The sequence below is a fragment of the Alosa alosa genome, chromosome 4 (genome assembly GCF_017589495.1).
Source record: "Alosa alosa isolate M-15738 ecotype Scorff River chromosome 4, AALO_Geno_1.1, whole genome shotgun sequence".
In the NCBI taxonomy this organism is placed as follows: Eukaryota; Metazoa; Chordata; class Actinopteri; order Clupeiformes; family Clupeidae; genus Alosa; species Alosa alosa.
Genome location: NC_063192.1, coordinates 11230247 through 11254923, shown reverse-complemented (window position 1 = coordinate 11254923; position 24677 = coordinate 11230247). Strand labels below are relative to the sequence as shown.

General features: G+C 46.9%; 1 protein-coding gene across 1 annotated transcript; it reads right to left on the bottom strand.

Annotated features, from left to right (window-relative positions):
• Positions 1-1318: 1318 nt before the first annotated feature.
• epha2b (eph receptor A2 b) lies at positions 1319-23855 on the bottom strand. Its single transcript, XM_048240948.1, has 18 exons — positions 23661-23855; positions 22943-23010; positions 20923-21574; positions 11915-12070; positions 11458-11777; positions 11031-11038; positions 7887-8019; positions 7556-7739; positions 7295-7391; positions 6486-6538; positions 6241-6366; positions 5076-5261; positions 4732-4793; positions 4332-4541; positions 4041-4190; positions 3596-3789; positions 3033-3188; positions 1319-1548 (listed from the first exon to the last, which is right to left on the bottom strand). The coding sequence occupies exons 1-18, from the start codon at positions 23740-23742 to the stop codon at positions 1440-1442; spliced, it is 2946 nt and encodes a 981-aa protein (XP_048096905.1). The 5' UTR covers positions 23743-23855; the 3' UTR covers positions 1319-1439.
• Between the last annotated feature and the right edge of the window lie 822 nt (positions 23856-24677).

The following is a 24677-nucleotide window of genomic DNA, read 5'->3' as shown; positions in this document are numbered from 1 at the left end:
CTGGGAGCCTTGCCTGCATTTAGCGCAAGCCTTGTGTACTCGATGCAGCAATCACCACTGCCCTGTCACTGCAGGCTTTTTCCACTTTTTCCAATTAGAGATCAGCAACATTCCAGTCGGCACCAACTGGAGCTTCCCGTTCCACTTTCTTTCTTTCTCTCTCCCTCTCGGTTCCGTTTTTAAATGTCATCCCCTTCATTAGGAGAGACAAGGCTACAGCAGGATACCAAACCTGCCATTTCAACTGTGACCATCCGGCCGCCTCAGAATTGTTGCTCTCTGTGTGTGTGTGTGTGTGTGTGTGTGTGTGTGTGTGTGTGTTGTGTGTGTGTGTGTGTGTTGTGTGTGTGTGTGTGTGTGTGTGTGTTCTTTTTCCTCGTAAGTGCTATTTTTTCCCTATTCTGGGTTGTCTGTGGCCTCCCTCTAAGCACTCTCCTCCAAGTTCCTCAGGCGCTTCATGGCTACAACATAAACGCTCGCTTCCCCCCCCACACCTTCCAGGCTCCCAAAACTGTTGATGGCTGGTGCTGAGGTTCTTCACTGCAAATTTCAAAGTAAGGCCACAAAGTCATCCTCTAAAGCCAGCGCACTCCACAGAGACGTCACTCAACATGCCCTGGCAGGTCACCCTAGAATACCCTTGGAACAAGCAATGGTTCAACAAGAATTTCCCAGCTTATACAAATTTCCACGCCCGTAACTTCTCCTGAAGGGACTTTCATCTTCAGAAGAATTGAGGTGCTTTTTATATTCGAAATTACTTCAAAGCTTCAAATGAAATCCCATTTCAATTTACACCATTCAATAGCCCTCCCTTTAAATAACGGCAAGATCAAGCCCTTAGGAAAGTCGATTTTTAAAAGTCGTGCCCTTTGGTGAATGGGGCCCCTCTACAGTTAACAGACGTTGCAATGCCAACAAAGAATTACCATCCATATGCCTGCTTGGGTTTCCCAGATCCTGCAGCCACAGCAGAATAGAAACATTAACAACTAATCTGATTACACTTCTTCCAAAAGAAGCATGCATGTAAGAAGACCAAACAAAACTTAGAATGTTTTAAAAAAAATAGAATATCAAAAAATATATATCTTTTATACATGGTCCAATGTATAGCTTTCATAGCTTTCTTCTCCCACTTCCCACCGTTGCTCTTCTCCATTCGTTGATATCAAGTCTATCAAATCTGCGGCATGTCACACCGCCAGGAGTCCATCACGGGTTGGCTGGGGGGGTGGAGGTGGGGCTGGGGGGTCTGCCCCAGTCAGGAGCTGTCCCTGCAGCTCGGGGTGGGGGTGGTGGTGGTGGTGATGGGGAGGGGTAGTGTGGAGTTCAGTCAGTCAGTCAGTGCCTGGGGGCCTGGGGGCCTGGGCTTCAAAGACTTCGCTGGTCATGAGCGGGTGTGTGTGCACGCACGCGTGTGTGTCAGGGCGTCTGCCTCACACCGCAAACACGCTCAGGGTGCTGGTCTGGTCCTTCAGGCCCAGGATGCTGTACGCAATCCGCTTCAGATGCCCGGGCAGCCGGACGCCGATGTTTCGGATGTCCCTGTGGAGGAGAACAAGGAGAGAGAGAGAGAGAGGGTGAGGGAGGGACCAGAGCAACAAATCTCAGCCCTGGCTGCAAGAGGAGAGTTTTCCACCCAGAGGCTGACAGGCCAAAAAACGGGAAAAGGGTGTTTTTTGAGCAAAGCCACTCACGCATGCATGCAACGCGGATGGATCCAGTTGCCTAATTACATCTTTAATTAGGGTCTTAATGACTTAACAAGGATCTTCCATTGCTGCCATGAACCAGGCCCCTGGCAGGCAAGGAAAGTGGGAGCCTTGTAAATAGTTGCTGGTCTTTTTAAGAGTACTACCAGATGACAACAGATGGAACATACGGCCATAAAGTCAAACAAAACACACAGAAAAATATAACAAAAACACATCAAAGGGATTTATTTCGCATTCTGTCCCCTCCCTGCACATAGTTTACCCAGCTTTCAGAGCTAAAAGCGAACATGGGAAGAGAGCCAGGGGTCAGTGTGGTCAAAACTCTGCTTCAGCCTCCCCGCTTTCCCAAAAAGCTGTGCCTCTTCTCTGCAGGTCCCCTCCTGAACTCTCACCCCACTAAGGCTAAAGATGGGACAGCGCCCCCGCTGCCCCCATTCCCTCCCGGAAAACAAAATCTCCAAATCTCGGCCTCCCTCCGCAGCGGTCTAATCGTCCTCTTTTTGTCTGAGCTGAGTCCTTCTCTCTCCCTTCTCCTTCCCTCCCTCCCTCTACACCTCCTCTCCTCTCCTCTCTGTATCCCTTCCTTCTCCCCACGGAGGGCAGAGAAAGCCACACAGCCCTGTGTGTCCCAGGCCGGAGCTGAAATGGCGGTCTCTGGCTGCAGCCAGGCAGCCCTGCGCTGGACCGCTGCGGGCACTTGGGAGGGATACGAGAGATGGAGGGAGGAAGGGAGGGATGGAAGAAAGGAGGGAGGGAGGCTGACCGCAAGCCGCCACCACCTCACCACCACCACCAGGCCGCTGAGGGGGGAAAGAGCCTATTCTTCCCTTCTTCCTCTTTCCCTTTGCCTTCCCTTGTAACTTCAACGACAATGACTCACGGCAATTCAGGCCTTTTATTGGACAATAAAAGTGAGTAAGCACCTTGTTAGACGGCCGAATATTAATTACACCTTATGATATGGCATTATAACCATCCCTGCCAGATTTAGTAAAGTATGCTGGTCTGTGGCCCAGACTGGTAATCCTCGTAACCGACACACATATTCGGGTCATTAAATTACTGGCTTTTGGGGATGAAATATGGAAAACATGTTTCAATATGTTTCAGAATTAAGGCCAAAATACTAACTTGCCTATAAATATGATCTCGTGCTACCTCATCAACTGGGTGACTGTTTATAGTTTTGGTACCCGGCAGACGTTGGGCAGGTTGGGCTGCCTGCGCCAGCGGTGGTGTGTGTGCAGTCTGTGTGATTGGAGGAGCGGGACGGTGTGTGTGTGTGTGAGTGTGTGTGCGCGCCCCTGTACTCACTCGCTCTTCATCTGCAGCACCTGCTCCATGGACACGATGCCAGCGCAGGAGAAGTTTTCGCTGTACTGGCTCATCTTGATGGACTCCAGCCACTCCGACACAGACCTGAACGGAGAGCCATCTGAACCGCTGGTGCTGGGGAGCCGGATGGACACACTGATGGGACACAGAGGCCAAAAACAATAAGAGACAGACAGACAGACAGACAGACACACACACACACACACACACAATTTGCATGCAACTATTATCTTTTTATTGTATTGTTGTACTTATTAAGGAAGACCAGTTTGTGCGGTTTCATCATCAGATAACAGATGAGAGTGTGGCAGTTCCGCTTGCCCCTAACTCCCTTTGTTTTTCCCCAGGCACGCAAATACTATGATAAAGATCTAACTAAATCGCTGACACTCTGCTCAGCAGTACGCAGTGCATGTCCCAACATCTCAGCATACCAACACTGATACTACCTGCCAACCAAAAGAACCTCAAGCATCTCTGGATTTTCTCACACCGTTTGCCATCGCGTGCAAGTGAACACCGATGCCGAGGTGAAGTCTTACCGGGGATCGAAGTCAGCGATGGCCTTTAGGGACTCGGGGCTCTTGAGCAGCTTGTCCAGGATGCTGACGATGTCCGGGAAGCGGGGCCTCTTGGAGCGGTCCTGCTGCCAGCACTGCAGCATCAACTGGTACACCGCTGATGGGCAGTCCATGGGCGCGGGCAGGCGGAAGGCCTCGTTTATGGCTTTCATCACCTGACAAGCAAACAATCAAAACGGTGACTTTAGTGTCCAGATGTTTCGTTTTGAGTCCTTCTGCCTTCTACTTGCATTCCAACGTCCTCATGTTCTATGCGTGACTATATTTAGGAGAACTTTTCCAACCACAGCATGAAACAACAGCAAAAACACTCCTTCCCTTTTCTCCATGCTTTGCCCTTCCCTGGTCGGTCCACCCACACATAACGTTACATTTCATTGCATCAGACGGAACTCTGGTGGCCTACCTCGTGGTTGCTCATATCCCAGTATGGCCGCTCGCCGAAGGCCATCACCTCCCACATGACTATGCCAAAGCTCCACACGTCGCTGGCCGAGGTAAACTTCCTGTAGGCGATGGCCTCAGGAGCCGTCCAGCGGATTGGGATCTTGCCTCCCTGTTGTGGTAAAAACACAGACAAAAAGGTCAGTGGACAATGAAAGGGCATTCGTTCATGCTCCTCACATCGAAATAATAGTCTGACGACAAAATTACAAGTGCTATGAAACCGGGAGCTGGAAATAGGTCTGAAACTCACACTGGTGGTATAGGTCCCCTCTGGGTCGTCCTCCAACACACGGGACAAGCCGAAGTCGGACACCTTACACTCCATGTTGCAGTTGACCAGGATGTTGCGGGCAGCCAGGTCCCTGTGCACATAGCTCATGTCGGACAAGTACTTCATTCCTGCTGCTATCCCACGAAGCATTCCAACCACCTGAAAGGAGGTCATCTCCCCATCATGATCCTGAAAAGAAAAGACAGAAAAAAGAAACAAATATTAACATACAGTACATGTATATATTCCTAGATATTTTTCTATTACATTTATAAGCTCCATACCCTGAATAATGTACATTGTGTAAACTACCATTGTGAGAGGTTGAAGCTGAGGTCATAGCCACAATGGTAATGTTTGAGACAGGTACATGACTCACCTTTAGGTATTTGTCCAGGGCCCCATTCTCCATGTACTCAGTCACGATCATGGCATGTTTGACTGAAATGGGCAAATAAAGCCAAATGAATAACAGAAAAACAAAAATATCTATGTACTGCCAGAACCACTCTCAAAGCATTATAAAAATGTTCACAAGATCTACAAGAGAGAAAGACAAAAGAGAGAGAGCGAGAGAGCGAGAGAGCGAGAAAGAAAAAGACAGGAGAGAGCAAGAGAGAGAGAGAAAGACAGGAGAGAGCAAGAGAGAGAGAAAGAAAGACAGGAGAGAGTGAGAGCGAGAGGGAGAAAGAGAGAGAAAGTGAGAGAAAGGCCGGCACTCACACTTGGTGACAACCCCTTCTAGGCGAATGATGTTCTGGTGGGTGAACTGTCCCATGATGCTGGCCTCGCTCAGGAAGTCCTGCCTCTGCTTCTCCGTGTAGCCCGGCTTCAGAGTCTTAACGGCCACCGCCGTCTCCTTGCGCCCGGGCGCTTTCAGGATGCCGCGGTACACTTCCCCAAACTCCCCTACAGCGAAGCAGAGCAGGATAGGGGCATGAGATAACCAACCACACACACACACACACCACGCCACACTACACTTTATGCCGTGTGTTTGAACTACAGCGCTTATAGGGGCTGGGAATAAACTGTGAACCAGATGCTGTGGCGATAATCAAGGCTCACACACATAGGCACAGAGAATGAGGGCGTGAAGACAGGCGAGCATAAACAAAAACACATGGCCTCGGCACACCTTAAGGTCAGGTTATCAATCAGGAGGGTTAACTGGACACTGCTGGTCAGTGGCTTGCCTGGAGTGGGGGAGGGGGAATGTTGGAGTGTGTGTGTGTGTGTGCTTTTGAGTGTGTGCGTGTGTGTGTGTGTGTGTGTGTGTGAGTGGAGGGGGGTTAGTTATGGGAATCAGCTGTCTCGCCCTGGCGAGGATTGCGGCGGGCCGTGGGAAATCCTGTGGGGGTGGACAAAGGGTAAAGGTGACTCTTGCACCATAATCCACCCAGCCACAGGTCAGCGACCGCCGACCAATGAGGTACATCCTTTCAAAAAACCCAGCTTACTGTTTCAATTAAGTCGCTGTTTATTTAATAAAGGGGTGCAACATCTTATTTTGGATTCAATTAGCAGGAGTGGAAAACAAACATGACGGGGAGGAGAAATGGGAGCACCGAGAGGGTTACGCAAACAGCCGAGATCAGGCTGAAGTGTCTTTTTTTCTTCTGGAAAACAAATGCTCTCTTGGGGGAACAACTTGCCACTCTGAAATATGTCCAAACATGTAGTGCAAGAATCCCAATGTGCAGATTCTGATCTGAGCTGTGTTTCGACTGTCACTCCAGGCAGTGAGCTGTGCCTCTCACGTAACTCCAAATAAATAATGCCTTCACATGTTGAGAGGGGGGGAAAACACCCTTATCTCTCCCAGGGTCTCAACTGCGCCCCAAGAGAGGTGTAGGGTGTTCTTTTGATTCAAGAGGAGGTTACTAACCAGCACCGATGACTTTCTGCTTGGTGACGTGACTGGGGTGGATTTCCTTTGTGAACTTGTGCACGGCTGTGTTGGGGTCCTCATACGTGTGGGGGTCGACATACGTCTTCAGGGGTTTCAGTTGTTCTGCAAAAACAGATCGAATGACGAAGGTGCGTAAAACGTACATAAAGTCAACTCCACAGGGGGCCATAGCAGTAACGTGGAGGATAACGTGGTTCAGAACAGCTCAAATTGTGTTTTACCTGGGCTGAAGTAGGTGTCTTCTGGGCCTTGTCTTGTGTGAGACCCTCTTCTCCTGCAGAGGAAAGAGAGAAATATATATATTTTAAAAACTTTTAAAAACCTAAATCCTGAAGACCAGGATATATCCCAGTCAAGCCTTTGGTTAGAAGGGCAACCTCTGTGCCGATTTTCCCATGCTGCTGCGAATGTTCTGTTAATGATTTCTAAGCGTAGATGTTCTCAGAGTGTGGGCTTTGATTTCAAATGAAAAAGGTGCCTGTGTTTGCCAAGTGGTGACAGGAGGTCGGGTTATCACAGACAGACAGGGCTGGCGGGTGGAGGGAGGTGGGGACCGGGTGAGGTGGGGTGGGGGTGGGGGTCACCTTCACAGAGCCCTCTGCTAATGTCTGAGACTCAAAGAGAACCAGTCGCCTCTTATCTGAAACAATGTGGCCTTCTGATTCGGCCCTTTTCAGACCTGCTACTTGTTAGAGCGCCGGCTTTGAGGAGCCACAGAGAGCATTCAGGGGCAATTCTTTCCTCCCCACTGGAGGGAAACAGAAACAGATACAAGGGGCCTGAAAGCAGCTAAACTGGAGAGAGAAAGGCAGGGAGGGGGGGTAAGGAGAGGAGCAGTGATGAATGCAAAAGAAGAAGATGTCCTTTTGGATCATTTGCTATGGAGAAAAAAGAAAGAAAAGAAAAAGAGAGGAGGGACCGTTAAAGAAGGGAGTGGATGGGGAGGAGACAAAGTAAGTATTGAGGGGGAGACAAAAGACTGGGGAGAGAGAGAGAGAGAGAGAGAAAGAGAAAGAGAAAGAGTGCTGACCGTTTGCGTACGAGCAGGACCACCACGACGATAAGCAGCATGGCGCCTCCCCCCACCGCTGCAGCCAGAATCACTGAGGTGTTGCCCTGGTTTGGAGCTGAGGGGATGAAACAAGGAGAAGAATTAGGAAAGAGAATTAAACAAAAAACACATTCACACACACACTCACTGCACTGCAACAGGCCTACTCAGCTCTGAAGTATGAAGTCATTTTCTCACACACACACACACACAGTGATGTCCACTCCTTCCCCCTCTTACCCTCTGCCATGGTGGTGAATTCGTGCTCCATGACGTCGGTCCCGGGGGTGCCGTCAGCGTTCAGTGCCTGGACCCTGAAGAGATACGCAGTGCCCGGAGCCAGGTCGGGGATCTGTACCGAGGTGTTCTCCAAGATCAGCACAGTGTACGTGGTGCCAGACGAGAAGGTCTCGCCCTCGCCATCCTGACAGGGAGCGAAAGTGACAGGACAGGACATTAGCCAATAAAAGCAAACACAACACTAAGGCGATTGGAGGGTCCGCCTCTCGGAGCTGAATAATGACCGGTCAGTGATTTGTGAGCGGTGCTAAAGATTGTGTCCTGCTCTAACCTTCTTGCGGTACATCAGCTGGTAGCGGTTGCGGGCGGCCAATTTGCCTCTGCGGGACACGGTCCATGACAGGGACAGGCTATTGGGGCCGCGCTCGTCCAGCTGCATGGTCGTCACCTTCAGAGGATCTGTGGAGGAGGACAGAGGTTGAAGGTCACGGTACAAGACTAGAAACAGCATTACAACACCCTTAGTCCACTGCCAAGTATACTACTATGCAAACATGGGTGTAGCTTCACATGTAACAGTTGGGGACATCGGTCTTTTGGTGAAAAAAGTGATCTCATCCCAACCACTTCTTGTTTCAGTAAGAACAATTAAAAGTGCTTCCTGTGGCTCAACAGTTAGAGTCAGGTGCTAATACCAACACACCTGGTGAACACACATACTAATGAGAAAGCATATCTGGATGTTTGAGATAAAAGCATCTGCTAAACAAACTAGATGTACGCATAAGCGATTACAAAATATGACCGCCCGCTCAGTCCTGTACATCCGTTCAGCGAAAATAAATCACACTTCAATTTGTCTCCATATTTTACTCCATCCCCCCACTCTTGAAACTTTTGTGTATGCTTGTTTGGCATGCCTGAGTGTGTGTGTGCGGCTGCACAGAAAAGTACCCTACTGGTGCTGAAAAGGTGAATAGATTGTAGAATAGCCAAAGAAGATGTAGAATTGTTATAAAACCTTTAAAATCTCTAAACAATCACAAGTAGGGCAGTTCATCACAGTTCATCCATTGCAACTGGATTGATGAAAGGTCACTTACACCTGTAGGCTACATTGTATTTGGGAAAAAGCAAAAGGTATCAGCATAATGTTATTTATTTATTTATTTTTTTGTATTTATTTTTAAAAAAACATCTCTGTCAGTTCCATGCCGTTTTCAACAGCTATCAAAAACAAAGGTCATTTTTGGATGGATGGATTTTTTTTTTGTGAATGTTTCTTCTTCTACATAAGATTTTAGTCATCTTTAGTTCATGTAATACTTTATTGTCAATGCACAAATTAAGTAACAGTAGTCTGAAACGTTATTGTTAATGCACAAATTAAGTAACAGTAGCCTAGTCTGAAACGAAATGCTGTTTTACATCTAACCAGTGGTGCAAATAACTGACATGTCCAAATGGGCCTTGATGAAATCATTCGCTAGACTGTTCATACACATTTTTAACGGGCCAAAGTTGAAGAGCTTTTGTCGTTATTGTTAGTGCAAATATAGGCTGATTCATGTTCCCTTGCATTGTTTAACTGAGGTCCATGGCTAGTCTGGCTTTCATCAGACCAAGCTCAATCTTTTAAGAAATCAAAAATAAATAGCGGGCAGATCAGGCTGGGTTCACCCAGCCTAGTCCATAGGCACCCGATATTGTTTAATTTTCGATTGAGATATACGCTCTGGCTATTCTAAATGCAAAATGCATCAGGGAGTTATGACAAAGCGGTAACTAACAAACTAGATCCTAATAGAAAGTTGTTAGCTTCCCTAAGCTACAGGTAGGATTATAAGGTAGGCCTATTGACAACATAAATTGTCAATAGGCTATGCTGGCGACACAAATAAAATCTCCTTTGGAAACCAATGGCTTCACGCCTTACAGTATCAAAAGGGACTTAAACTGTCATATCGTGGCGAAAAGTTGTAATAACATTCCGCGCAGCTCCATGAGTCAAGGGAAAGCGCCAAATGAAGTAGCCACTTCTAAATGGGACCTACTACACAGTAGCTTAAGGTGTTTTGCTAAAACAGCCATAATGAAATGAAGGTGTCATTGTTTGGATACTTCACACACACGTGCTTTTAATTTCACAGACTACAACTACCAAGCTGTAATCAAAGCACATCGATTCCCCTCTCACACCCTGCAGCACTTAAAACAAAATAAACAGAAGCGTCTCAGTCTCACGCATGTATAGGCAAAACTGTATCAGACCCGATTAGCGTTGGTAAAATCTTCCATTGCACAGAATGATTTTTTGTAGCGTGCAATAAATGACAGTCGAAAGATACAAACAGTGCTGCTATACATTTGCTTGGTATAACCGCATTTATAGTTTTCTACAAATGCAATAAATCAAATGCCTCCATCACTCAACCAAGCTAAAAACACATTACCTAGGTCCTTATTGATATTACAAGATTAACGTTACCTGCAGTAAAAACCAAGCATGTCGATAAACATCCTCAGATTTATTTAAACTTCAAGAAGAAATGGGAATTACACTTCATGTGAACATCGTCCTATCCTTATTAGATGTTAAGCTCGCGTAAATTACAGTCCTTGTATGAAGCGTCCATTGTTTTTCAACCCCTTTTAACTTCCAACAAAATTACGTCTCACTGCAGCGATCGCCATCTAGTGGACAAGCGACTACTTCTAGCCAATACTGAAAATGCAGCCATGATGATGATGATGAATATTTATTTTGGCTTTCTTTTTAATCCTACTGATTTTCATTTTTACCGGGGGCAAATCACAAATGAGTGATTATGAGCCAGGTTTATGTGGGCCCTTGAGACCAACATACCATAAAAGATTCACAGAGAACTGTGTCTGCCCTACCCTCCTTTCGGGGGTCCAGTCCAGCGGGGGCTGCAGATGAAAACGAAAAATGGCGGTTCCATGCTATCCATATGGGGGTACATGCTCACCAAGTTTTGTGTACCCCGGTCTTTCAGTGTCGGGGAATCCTTGTTGGTGTATGTCACTAAATGTACACATAAATTATTTTATTGTAAGGCCCCCATGAACGAAAGTACACAAAACTTGGCATGCATTCAGAGGGTGTCATAATGATCCTACACTTTTAATTTTGTGCAGTTTTGACCTTGTCAGCCAGAGATATTGAGATGAAAACACCTAATTTTATGCTTTTAATTTTTTTAACTAGGTGGCGCTATACATGAAATAAGTGGTAATGGGATGGGTTGACATGCCCCTTAAGACCAACATACAAAAAGGTGGACCTCCTAGGCCCTACGGTTCTCGAGATATTCACAGAAAACTGTCTCCGGCCACCTACAGGCCAGTTGGTGTATAGTAACATAAATTAATTTATTGTGTGGCCCCATGAACGGAATTCCACAAAACTTGGCGTGCATACAGAGGGTGTCATAATGATCCTACACTTCCAATTTCGTGCAGTTTTGACTATGTTAGGTCACAGATACCTTCAATTACACCACCTCATTTTACTTTTTGTGTTTAACTAGGTGGCGCTATACATGAAATGAGTGGTTATGGAATGGGTTGACATGGCCCCTTGAGATCAACATACAAAAAAAATAATGGTCCTCCTAAACCTTACGGTTCTCGAGATATTCACAGAAAACTGTGTCTGCCCTACCCTCCTTTTCGGGGTCCAATTCAGCGGGGGCTACAGATCAAAACGAAAAACGATGGTTCCATGCTATCCATGTGGGGTTACATGCCCACCAAGTTTCGTCTACCCGGTCTTTCAGTGTCCCGGAATCATTGGCGGAAATTTGGACATGCTCTGAAAAAAAAAAAAAAAAATCTGACTAAACCTATATGACCGCCGCTTAAGGCGGGCGGTCATAATAAATGGTGGTGATGGAGCTGACTGCCCGCTGGGTGCTGAACTGGGACACACCGCTGCGCGCCTCCACGCTGAGGGTATAGTTCACGCCAGACTCCAGCAGGCCGATCACCACGTTGGTGTCCGCCAAGTCGGTCTCAAAGCGGATGTGCTCGTCGCACGGCACACAGGCCGAGGCCGATTCATCGCAGAGCTCGCACGTCACGCGGTAGGTCAGGTCCGAGCGGCCGCCCGTGTCCTCGGGGGGGTTCCAGGACAGCGTCACTTTGCCCGAAGCGCCCAGGACTGGTGTTGTGGCCAGATCCACAGGTTCGGAGGGCAAGCCTTCAAGATGAGAATAGAATACAACAGAGTATGAAAAAACGGATTGTGGCTAGGATAACTAGCAATTAATCCAATAGAATAGAAAAGAAAACTAAAATGAGACGGACAAGGGCATTGTGGGTGTTTTTTGCCCTTACCAGAACAGCCTTCGGACAAGGGGTCTGTGGAGGCACGGTGATACCCATCCACGCAGGGACAGGCCAGAGCTCCTGCCTCGGATGGCTGGGTGTTCGCTGGACACGGCTGGCAGGCCTCGCTGGATGCGTCCGCTTTGAAAAAGCCCGGCTGACACTCTGTGCAAGGAGACCACACATACGGGAGTTGGCCAAGGAACAGAGGGAGAGAGGAGGAAAGAGAAACATACAACAAAGATTGGGCTTTGAAAGCTCGTGTCAAGTTCATAACAAATGCAGAGGTTCACTAAAGCAACTCCTTTTGAAGTGTCTGTCTCTTTCCCTCCCCCGTAGATAGGGAGTGCTCAAATGCACACACTCCTTACTCTTCTTTCTGTACCTTCTGCCTCTCTTCTTTACAAACAAGACCAGTCATCCCACATTCCAGTCAAGCACTGCACACGCGCGCACACACACACACACACACACACACACACACACCAGAGCAAAGAAAGAAGACAGTGAACTGAACAAAACCGAGAGAGAAAGAGCTAAGCTAAAACTGCATCTACCAGAAGACTAAACAGGTTTGGAGAGAACTCAAACAATGAGTCGTCCCGGCCCACTGTACAGACACAAGACTGTACGGAAGTCAACAGCGCACCCCTGAACAAACACAATGGCACAACAGAGTAGTCCTCTCTGTATACAGCATGAGTGTTTCTTTGTGACATTTCTGGATGTACATATATTTTGGATCTCGTCATTCTGTTACATGTTCCGGAAATAAACAGGAAATATAGTGGAGAAAATGAAAAGGTCTCCCCTGCATCTGTCCAGAAACATTCCAGCACACGTTGGTCACGTCCTTCCTCCGTCCACTTCCACCCACCAATCACCACCAGCCCCCCCCCTCCCCTCTTCCTTTAGCACGACCCCTCCACCCGCCTCCGCTGGCTGAGGGAGGAACCCACCGATATCAGCTTGGGCTTGTTAATGGGCTTTATGAACGTCAGATGAAGCGTGAAACTTGATCAAGGCGCCCGAAAAGTATGGTGAACCCGTGCGGCGCGCCTTTGATGAATCACAGAAATTGAATGTGCGTGCGATTGGATGGGGGGGGGGGGGGGGGGGGGTTGAGATCAACAATGCGATAAAACTGTCTGCAAGTGCATGTGTGTAAATGGAGGTAGAAAAGTGCCACAGGGTGAAATATGTGAAGAATCAGAGGCGGTTTCAGTGTCAGAAGCCAGGAAAGGAAAAGTTAGAACAAGTCTGGAACAATAGTCAGAGCAGATGAAATTAGCCTCCAGTGCACTCATCTAAAACACTGCTTTGAGAGGGGGACGCAGTCACACTTCTAAAACTGATGGAGCACTGGATGACAGGGTCACTTATTTGTTTCGGGTTGGGTTGCCGGAAAGAGAATATTTTGCCAACACAACTGATTATAGGGTAGGAGCCCCTCCCGGACCAAAGCTTTGTTTCAAGTAGGCCCCTGTTTATGGTTGCAGTGCTTGCTGTAAAACAGGAGAGGCAGGGAGAGGTATACATTACTTTAAGTCTATGAGAAACATGCACGCTCCAATTTCAAAAGCAAACGTCTTAGCATGAAAAGAATTCGGGCAGAGAGTCCGAGAAACAGGCCTGCATGTTACTCATGCCTCCCTTTCAAGTGGAGCCCCGTTCGCCTATTCTCTGCCAGCTGTTGCGGCTACATTTTTACTACAACTCATTAACGCGACCTATGCGGACACGAGGGGAAAGGGGCGAGAGACAGAGGGACTTGGAGTGGAGACAGAAGTGGGGTCGGTGGGTGGGGGGGATAATGACTCCTGCTGGGGCCAGAGAGAAAGGAGAAAGCAGAGACAGAGGGAACGCGAGAAAGGAGCGAGAGAGAGACAGACAGACAGACAGAGAAAGAGAGAGAATTGTTCCATTCACTTCTAAGAGGTCTTAACAGCTGCTGCGGTGAGCCTCAATTCATATGCCCACGCATCTACCCACCCACCCCCCTCCTCCTCGCGTAATCCCCGCAAGATTCTTTGGGGTCCCTTCCCTCGCCCCTCAAGCCACATGTGAGGGTCCGTCTTGCATTCAGCGGGGCCATTCACCCGGGACAACAGGCACACAAGACTCCTCAATTCAGCTTGCCACCAACACTTGTTGGGGAAGGGTGGAGATACCACATGCCAATAGAGCAAAGGGAACAAGCCTCTTAACACTGAGGGACAAAAAGAGACATAAAAGGAGACTAATCAATTTGGAATGGGTGGAGGTGATCATCTTGTACTGGCCTTGGAATTCGATCAAAGAGAAAAGCACAAATTGGTCAATTAACTGATCTGATAGTTAACTACTAGGGAATCAATATCTACTGATTTCAGCTGCCAAACTGAGGAATGTAGCTGACATGCAATGAGAGATTAGGTGATTTGTGTGTGTGTGTGTGTTGCAATCTCCAAAATGTTGCTGTGAATGTGGCGAAGCAGTGAGGAAAGCGTCAGCTGAGAGTCTCGCATCTGTGCAGCCCCACAGGCCAAAAGGAATGCGCCTGTGCACTCCGAGGGCTTTGTCTTTGTGCGCCGGACACAACAGGAAGCAGGAACCGCAAGGCTGCTGCTCGGCTTCCTTCCTAGGCCAGCCAATCAAAGCAGGCGAGGAACAAGAGCCAACGAGAGAAACACTGCTGAGGTTGGTTTTAAAGCAAAGGGAAAGAAACAGCCGGTGGGGGGGGGGGGCAGAGGGAAAAAAAGGAAAAAAATTGTGGCATTTGACTTTTGAGGGCCGCTGACATTACCAGCTGAGCGACTTCAGCGCCGAGCCCTGAAGAGCCGGTCTCCTGCACAGTGTTGAGGGGATTAGGCTCTTAGAGGCCTGGGAGTGCGTGTTTGTTTATTGTGAGGAGCAGAGCAAGATCTCCTGTTCTCCTGTGACCCGCCTGGCCCCCACAGTGGTCGAGTGGGCCTGTCGACAGAAGGGTGACGACAGACGGGGGAGCGGAGCTAATGAGGAGACCGACGGATAGACAGATAGACAGATGGATGGATGGTTGGATGGATGGATGAGTGGATGAGTGGATGGATGGATAAAAGGCATACATAACAGCTAGACATGAGGAATCCCTCAAGGACTAAGAGTGAGTCAGAGGGAGCGGACTGAGGACTGAAATGGAACGGGGGTGGAGGGGATAGGAAGGGAGGGGGTGCTGGTGTTGGTGTCCTCATAGGCAGAGCGAAAGAAAAACCAAGGCCAAGCTAAAGTCATTAGCCTGCAAGCGAGCAGGCAGAGGTTGCCTCAGGGTCTGGGCGGCAGTGAGTTAAAGGGCCGGGTCTGCCGGGAGTTGATGGCCAAGCAAAACAAACAGAGCGGCGCAGTGAGTGAGGACAGCAGCCCGGGACTCGTTTCAGAGGGGTTGAGAGGTTAACTCCAGAAGTAGTGTCCGTGGAGATCGCTAGAAAGGGGGGGAAAACGCAAATCACACGAGAAAAAGCATCATTAGAAACACAGATTGGTATCAAGAGTAAAACCTGCCGCTGCAGGAATGGGTCTTTGAAAAAGAGAGGAGAGGGAAAAAAAAAAAACATCCATCAACATGTCGTCTTTGGCCTTTTTTTTTGTTCTTTTCTTTCCCCTTTGGTCAAATTGTTGCAGTTTTTTCTTGTTTCTCTGTCCCCTCTTTCTGCTGACAAGCCTCTTGATGCTTTGTGTGGAGAGTGTGTTTTTTGAGGAGTGCGTGACAGCCTGACAGCCTGTCTGTCTGAGTGAGTGGCCTTGTGGCTATGCTCAACAATGCGTGAGACTGTGGGTGGAGGGGCAGTTGTAACACGATGCCCCTGGGCCAGTGTGTGTGTGTGTGTGTGTGTGTGTGTGTAGGAGGGGGATGATCTAGGTATGGGGACCAAGTTAGTCAAAGGGATTACCAGGCCTATAGAACAGCTGTAAGAGAATTACATCTCTGCTTTACAATTCTACTCATCCTTTCATCTAGTCGTTAACGGACGACAATAACTGCTGTAATCCTAGTCTTTTCACACTTTTCTCCTCCTCCTTAAAGACAATAATGCAGATTAAAGTGGGAAAAGGGCTGAAAAGAAAATAAAACAAAAGGATAGGAAGAGAAATTCTATATTAAGAGAGAAATAGCTAAGCTCCTGTTATTTGAAGAGCCATGTATTCCGTTTGAGTGTTTCTGTTTTCTTCTTTGGACAAACCACATTATTTTACAGTGATATTCATCACAAACAAGCACGTGCCCTTTGAGCCTTTCCTGCCCTCCCAGTTTCCCCATATTCAGGTGCTGTTGCAAGTCTGCTTCCGCTTAGAGAGGCCACGTAAACCAATAAACAAAATTCCTTATTATGTGGAAAATGAGTGAGTGAATGAAGGCCAGTGAATGAGCACAACAATGAAAAGCCCTGAGCCGACGAGTTGGAGGGTCACTGAGGATTAACAGGCCTCCGGTCTGCACCGCCGCTCGTCCTGTATGTGTGTGTGTGTGTGTGTCTGACACTGCCCCGATACTGGGCAGGAAAGTGCTGACCTCACACACCAGCCTCACAATGCACTCAACACATCCCCTCTCCAGCTATGGCCCTCCATCATTGGAATGCCACGCACAGGAAACATATCCCCCCCCCCCCTCATACATACACACACACACACCAACATGGCTTCGTGGACTAAGTCGGCCATAAAACGGGAGCCAGCGCCGGTGAACAGCATGGCACCAACGAGGCAGAAACTATGGCTACGGTCAAAACAAACATACACATCTACCTATGCAGACACTAACTCGCTCACACCCTCAAACTCTGGCAGGGGAAAACATTCTTTCACTCCTACAAAAGGAGAAGGGGAGAGAAAAAAGGGATTTCTCCACAGACAAACATAGCTGTGCTTGATGTGGGCATCCTCTCTCTTTTGGGTGGAAATATTCCGTTGACTCCCATGCCTGAGTCATTTAAGAAAAGATACCGGTGCCCTGGATTTTCCTCCCCTTCACAAACCGCCCGACTTCCGAGAACCCCAAACCACAAGGTCACGTTAAATTTACACTTAAGGACAACAAATCTATCCACCGTCTACTGAATCTCACAAATACTCTAAACATTATGACAAAAGTGCCGTCTTGAACGCATAACTCAACTTGGGTTGGGGGATGTGTGTTGGGGGGTGGGGTGGAAACACATTGACAGCTCACCGAAAAAAGCCTAAGCAGGACAGAGAACAGAGAAAACAATTCAGGCGACTAGTGGAAAAACGGCATAATCCAAGAAAATTAGCTTGAAGTAAAGGTGGGAGTAATTATAGGTCACACAGGGTGAAACAACCTTCAGCGCTTAACATCAGCCGCACATTTAAAACATATTTCCGCAGCCTCCTTGTTCTCCTCTAAGCACGCCCTCCATCAAAGAGGCCCGGGAGCGCTTTAGCCAACATGGCAAGGGAGGCTAGCACTTATGGTCGAGTTTCAGTGTTGCGCTCAGAGAGACAAAGCCTTCAAAGCCAGGATCATTCTCTCTGTCGGTACCTCACTGGGACTCTCCCACCCAGTAACCTCCAATGGGCCGCACACAATGGGGAGGACCGGCCCAGCAAATTCACTAAATTGCACAGCATGAGTTTCACGGCCCATTCTCACACAGCAGTGTGCCGATTTCTTAATCAAGCTCTTTCTCTCTCTCTCCTGCTGGTGCGCCGAGGTCTCACGCCCCACCCCACCCACCACCACTCAGCTGTGTATCTCCTAAGCTGTTCATCTCCCGAAAGCTCATGCGCCAATCAAGTCAAGCTCAAGGGGGTTGTGTGTGTGGATACCGATGAAAGGAAAGTAAAGCTAGTCAAATAACGTGATCAAGGCTCGCAGTGTTAGTCAGCTTCTTGAGACGTGGGGATGAGTATAATTGGTCTTAATCTGGATTTATCAAGACGGTCAAAATACATTGGATTTTCAAAATGGACATTTTGAAGCAACTGATGTGACCAGTCGTCTGGTGACACATGAATAAGGCCATCGATGTTAAGCATCTATTTATCTTTAACGGCGACCGATGCTGGAGAGGGGGGCATGTTTATTTACTGGACACCAGACAACACTGGGGAATCGGGCTCCGTGAGGTTTCGTCCGAGGCCGTGTGAAACTGGATGTTTAAAGTCTCAGTGCGTGTCGCTTCCATGACCCATGCTCCCAGGCCAAAAACAACATCATCAGTAACAAACCCGTCAAAAAACATTTGAGCAGTATCAGCGTGAGGAGGACTGGGCAGCAAGCCCCAGTGGAGACCGAGAGGGCCAAAAGGCTGCATCACATTCACCCATAGCGAGAAAAAAAAAAAAAAAGATAGACTAAGAGTGGACAGAGAAGAGTGGCAGAAAGAGAGAGCGAAAGAGAGAGAGAAAGAAAGAGAAACAGTAAAAGGTAAGAAAGGCCTACACAAAAGCCAAAAAACAAGCAAAAAAAGGGGCAAGCAAGGATGTAATAAGAGCAAGAAACAGGAAGAGGGGAGAAAAATCAGGGAGAGGGAACAGCCCGGAGAAAGAAAGAGAAATAAGATGCCTAACCAGCACTTACAGCTCTTGAGCACACACACACCCAAGTCAATTACTACCTAGTCAGTCACTCACCACCACACACCAGCCTGAACAGTCACCAACAGTTTCTGTTCCAGCCAGTGGGTAGAAAAAGAAACAGGAGATTACAGTAAATCGGGAACGCCTCCCTGAGAGGAAAGAAGGAAAGAAAAGTCCAGCATCACCACACCAGTCCCCTCCAAAGAACAGCTCTCAACTCTCATGTATTTGGGATCAACCCTTTATGCCTGACAAATGGTTGCCCAGCATTTGGCCAGGTTTGGACTGCACTGTGCTATGTGTTCTCTGTGTGTCTCTGCTGGCACAGGGCGTGGGCATGAGGTTTTTACTTGCCCAATCACAGCACAGGTCAAGCAAAATGTGCCATTGTGTGGTCAGAGGAGGTATGTGCGCCTTTGTGCCCAAGAAGATTATGAGGAAGGAGGGGCACTTCTTTATAGCTAGGAAAATTGTGTCAGTGTAAACAGTGAGTCAATGCAAGTAGGGACAGAGTACAGATTGTGACTGTGTGTGTATATTGTGTGTGCGTCTGTGTGTGTGTGTGTGTGTGTGTGTGTGTGGGTGTGTGTGTGGGGGTGCAGTGTGTGTGTGGGTGTGGTGTGAGGGAGATGGACAGAATGAGAGAGAGAAAGAGAGAACGAGAATGAGAAAAAGAAAGAGAGATTCTTTATTTTCAGAACTGCAATACAAACTAGACAGATCCTGAATAAAGTGACTCATCTAGCTAAAAAAACTGGCACACTGACAGACAAAGATTAAGTGTTTACTGACCCACAGGTGAGGTGAGACAAAAAAAACAAACAATTAGATTTATGAAAACACAATTGGGCAATTACTTCAAGAAGGCTTCCAATGGTTATGAGGGCGTGGAGATGGTATGTACAAAGTGTCGCGCACCTTTCTCCATCGCACTCATGCTGCCTTTTTCTATTCCTCTGACTACGTGGCCAACTGATTGGCCTCCATCATCCATATATCCATCACAGAAAGAGAGAGAGAGAGAAAGAAAGAGAGAGAGAGGGCCCACAGCACTCCCCGTGGGAATTCCTCAGGCCTGTTGTAATCAGGGAGGCTCCTCGGTAAGCTCAGGGGAGGAATGCATTGGAGAGAAGAGAAGAGAGGAGAGGAGAGGAGAGGAGAGCTGCAGAGGAGAGGGAGGGCAAGAGGGACCAATATCTCTGGCTGCAAACACAGCGCCGCATTGTTCTACTACCTTTACATTCCATTCCCCACCTCTTTAAAAATGCCCCCTCCATTTTTTTTTTCTTCCTTTTCCTCTCTCTAGCTCCCTTTCTCACACTGTTTGTGTCTCCTTCTCCCTCTTGCCTACTCCAGTTCTCAGCTTTCACAAATATATCCTGCTGAATGTTTGACTTCAGGTTCCACACAAGGAGAAACGGAACACCATATTTAACCACACGTATTCAGTGTTTGTGCAAAACAAGTAAACTGTTCCAAGGCCATCTACCTGTGAGGCGAGTGTTGCAAGTGTTTGCAAACTGCTTTTTAATCAGACAAGTTTGTATACATTCCCTGCTCATTTAACTTGTCTCGGCAAGATCGTGTGCGGAAAGTAAAATGCGCTGAAAGTGATGGCGTTTGAAGGGTTTTGTAATGTTGTAACTCCTTACGGGCCCTGACATGCCTGCACTCTTTCTTTCTCTCTCTCTCACTCACTCACTCACACACACACATTGAGTCACAAAACACCTGAATGTCAGGCCACTTAACTCACACCTACAGAATGCGCCGTGAGAAAGAACAAGGTCAGGAAGAAAATGCTACATGCCCAACAGACCCAGGTAATACCATGTCCTTTATAGGCATGCGGTGAACACATCCATGGAAAACGTTTGCCTTGAGCACAATCATTTGCTACAGTTTCTGAGCCTGTTAGTCTTAAAGGAATGCATGAGGACAGAAATCAAGGGAAAAAAAGTATCCCTGAAATAATTAACAAGCTTTTCCCTGAATTTCCCCAAGATGGTGGCTCAGAGCAATAAGAAGTAAATGAATGCATAAAAGGTAAAAAGAGTAGAGCTACACTTCATTTCCACACCACTGCCTCTTTCCAAAAGAAAGCTTCCTATCCACATATCAAAGAGATAAGCAGCAGATTCAGTCAGACGACAACAAAATGAGAGACTATTATTATGATATGAGCAGACCTGTTCCTTCCCTTCTTCCTATCTTTCCTAAGCAACCTGTGGCCAAAATCACCAAATGACTATGAGCATTTTTTGTGTTTATGGTCACAGAGAGATGCGGTGACTTGCTCAAGGCAGTTGAAGCATTCCATTCCTTTTCATGGGAGTCAATGTACCCAGGGGGACGGAATTCCTGCTCTATGAGCCATTTAATTCCAATTCCAAACAACTCCTGTAGCATCCGCAGTCGTTAAGACTATAGAGTGTGTCAGAGGGGAAGTTATCTCTTACCTTGGCACGCATCGCCCTCTGGCTCGTATCCCTCACGGCACTGGCACTGCCCGACCGGCACCACCCACTCGCCTTCCGCCGTGCAGTAGATGAGTGGCTGGTTGGCACTCACAGCGTTCTCCACACACTCGCCCGCCACCTTGCGCAGGTTTTGTTTGTCCCCACCAGCCACGGTCTCAGGGAAGGCTGCCAGGCTCTTGATGGTGGCCGGGCAGATCTTGTAGTAAACCCTGACTGAGAAGAGGGCCAGGCAGGCCCCGATGTCCTGGAAGGCCAAGTAGAAGCCCTTGCGGCTGAGGCCTTCCACCACCCGGGTCTCCGTGTTCATCTTCAGCCCGCCCATCTTTGAGATCTCGTCGGGGGCGATGGTGGCCACCTTACGGAACTGGCTCTTGCGGAAGTTGGTGCCGATGTCCACGTCGGAATCGGAGGCGAAGAGGTTGAAGGTCTCCTTGCAGGTGAGTGAGGCACCGTTAAAGGAGTTACAGTCCCGCACCACAAACCGCAGCTCCACAAACACTCGGGAGGCCGTCGGGTGCCGCTGAATGAAAGTGGTGCGAAGCCAGTTGTCCTGGCCTGCAGGTGACTCCACATTACATACAAAGTAGTTGTAGTGCAAAGACCCATTAAAAGCAGTCTGAGCCATTTCCCACTGCAATGGAAAAAAGAGAGCAGAGCACACAGATCATGAATGCCTTACTGTGGTAGATTTGTCTCAAAGGCTCTGACCACACAATTGAACAGGAAGGCAACAATCACCAAGTCATCCATACAGGATTTATCACCAGCCTCAAGCAATATCCACAGAGGTTCTTATTTCTCCATGGTCAGCCATGTTTGCTGATATAGTTTGTCTGGACAGTGGGGAACATTTCCCTTTCATTGTGCTCTGCATGGAGCTGCAGTATGCGGTTCTCGCTATAGATGCTGCCACTGGGCTATTAATTATAAGAGTGTTGCATTGTTTGCTCAGTGTGTGGCATAGGAATGAGGGGGGGGATATCATGCAACTGGAGAACAAATGCCCCCATAAAAAATATATAGGCCATACTGTTTCGGAGTCCTTACACCAGTTGAAAAGGAATTTATACCCTCATTAAAACCCCAGTAGCTCATTAAGACTGTAATTTTTACCAACATGAGGTCCAAACATTGCTGACATATGTGCTTTTTTAGACAGGGTGCTTTAAATTAAATCTCCTGTGCTGTTAATATGTTTGTACACTGCAGTTGTACACATGTTAACTGTTAACATACATCATCTCAGGCATCAGGGAATTATTTTTGATTATTATTATTTTAATGACAGACATTTTACAGCTGTGAATTGTAATATTGTGGCTAAGCTTCACAAAGGGAAACTTGTCTGAACTTGTACCAAACCACCATCACCTTACGGACAGTAATTTGCATGGACATTCCAGATCAGTCAAGTCGAGAGGAAAAAGAAAACCTGCTAACTGCAGCCAGGCAAGGCAGGCGCACTAAACTAATTCCCTCTGTTTTCAATGCACCAGGCCTTTTTCGTCCAACTTGAATAGTTGAAATAATGAAAACCATTCCACAAAAACTCCAGCTACAAAACCCGAGTGTAAAAAGACAGCTCCACTGAAGTGCTTAACTTACATGTCTAAAAAAAAAAACACCACATGGTCCTAACTTTAAATGTTAATTACACCCTTACTTATAAAATCCTGAAGACAGGGCTTTAAAACCACACGAGGCCACAAGTATTCTCCACGCAGAAAGCTTGCAGCATTTAGGCTATCTTTCAAACTTTTTTCTGTCTAACAGCTCAAACTCTGTCCAGTAAACTGTTAAATCCTTTTTTAATATAACACATTAAAGACATGCGCTCTAAAAATCACCCTGAACAACTGAAAAATGTAATTTCCCCCACTCAAGCGTTGACTTCTAAGAACCGCTGGTAAAGCAAATAAATAGAATTCTCCTATAGAAACTGTCTAGTAAAGGCACTCAGTCGAGAGTGACAACGTTCTTTTTTTTCCAAGTTACTCACCCCGTTCTCGTCTGGCCATTTCAACCAGCCCAGCTCCGATCCCGATGCAACCATGTCCAAGAGCACCTCTGTGAAAGACCAGAAAAGAGATGTTTCAGTTTTATGCGCTCTGAAAGAACCATTTATTTGGTCGTTCCTGAAAGCCTTGCTCGTGTTAATAAATAGCATCTATAGCCAGGAAAAGATAACTTCCAGTAAATTCCTCTCTTAACTCTGCCCTTACATGACAAGACAAGCCTATAACAAGTGAACTGTACAGCATAAGTTATTGTGATGAGTGAGATCTTTGTACAGAGCAGTTTAAATATACCATCAAAAGTAGCCTAAGCTGGCTGACTTTAGTAAGCTGTTGACGCAAATGTGTAGGCTAATAATAATATTTAATGCGAAGACCATCAATTATCTAAAAACCTTTACCAATCCAACATTCAACAGCACACGTTCTGAAATATACCACACCACTCAAATAGCACTGAGCATTAGTCTAGAATTAGACAAACAGTCCCAAAAAGTAAATAGCCTAACACGATAAATGTATAAATGCAAGGTGCTTTCAAATTCATTTAAATTGGTTTCAGATGAATGACAATTAACCTGCAAATTGAAATGCAACTGCATACTTTTCGTATTCACCCATACTTACACCACGCGCTACCTGACTATGATGTTAAAGGAAGTTAGTTTAGCATAACTTTTAGGTAAATTGTAGGTTACTCACCTTCTTTATTTTGTTGTGAAATAAATATACAGTTAATAAATATGGTAAAAAACAAAATGCACTTTAATCCCCAGTATTCCATTTTATTGAAACGTTTTCTTCCTCTTCGAGTCCGTTTTACTCTTGGCAGCCTTCTTCCTCGGTGGTACTGATTTCTGCACTGCTAGTAGTTCGGCTCTCCGAGGACTCATTCAGAAATGCACGGCGTCATGGGCTCCGCCCGTCGGAATTTTGTCGAATTCCTTATAGGGTGGAGGTGTGGTATATGGCTGCTATGGTTGTGTGTTTCGCTTGTTGCAACTATACGCCCAATATCAAAGTCTAACCCACCTGTGCCAATTACCGGTGGATGTAAGGTAAGTCATTGTTCCAGTTTATGTACAGTATAGATAACAACCTGCCAAACGCTGAGGAAAGTTATTCAAAGTCTTTCTTTCTTTCTTTCTTTCTTTGTGTCCTTCTATATTGTCGGCTATGCCTAGATTTATGCTGTCTGTGCATCACATATTTTTGGCCTCTGTTTTTTTGTTTCCCTATCTCAAAAATATTTTATTGAAGTCTGTAAATTGTAAGCTTGTTTCAGACTTATCCAAAATACATCCTGGTAGGTGGATGGAGACTGAAACTTTTCAAAAGAAAAAAAAGACATGAATGTGATAAAGCAAACATTGTTTCCTCCTACAAGGATATTGTGCTGGTTGGAGACGTTGAGTGGGAGGGTGTGCTCCAGGGACCCTGTATGTGGGGTTGAATTTACAACAATGGTATCACCTAGCAACTTGGAGGAATTTTAGAGTCAAGGACTTTCTATGTGAAGATCACCACTTCAGGGACTAAACTGTCACCCGCACAGTGAGAGCTGCCAAACGTGAAAGCAACAGTGAGAGCAACAACGTTTTTGTGCTTCTGTGAATTAGTGCTTCCAAATTCAACTTGAATCAACTTCATGCAACTTGAACTTTTATTCAGTAAAGAGTATATAATTATTCCCAAACAAAAGAGCCAGAGACACAAAGA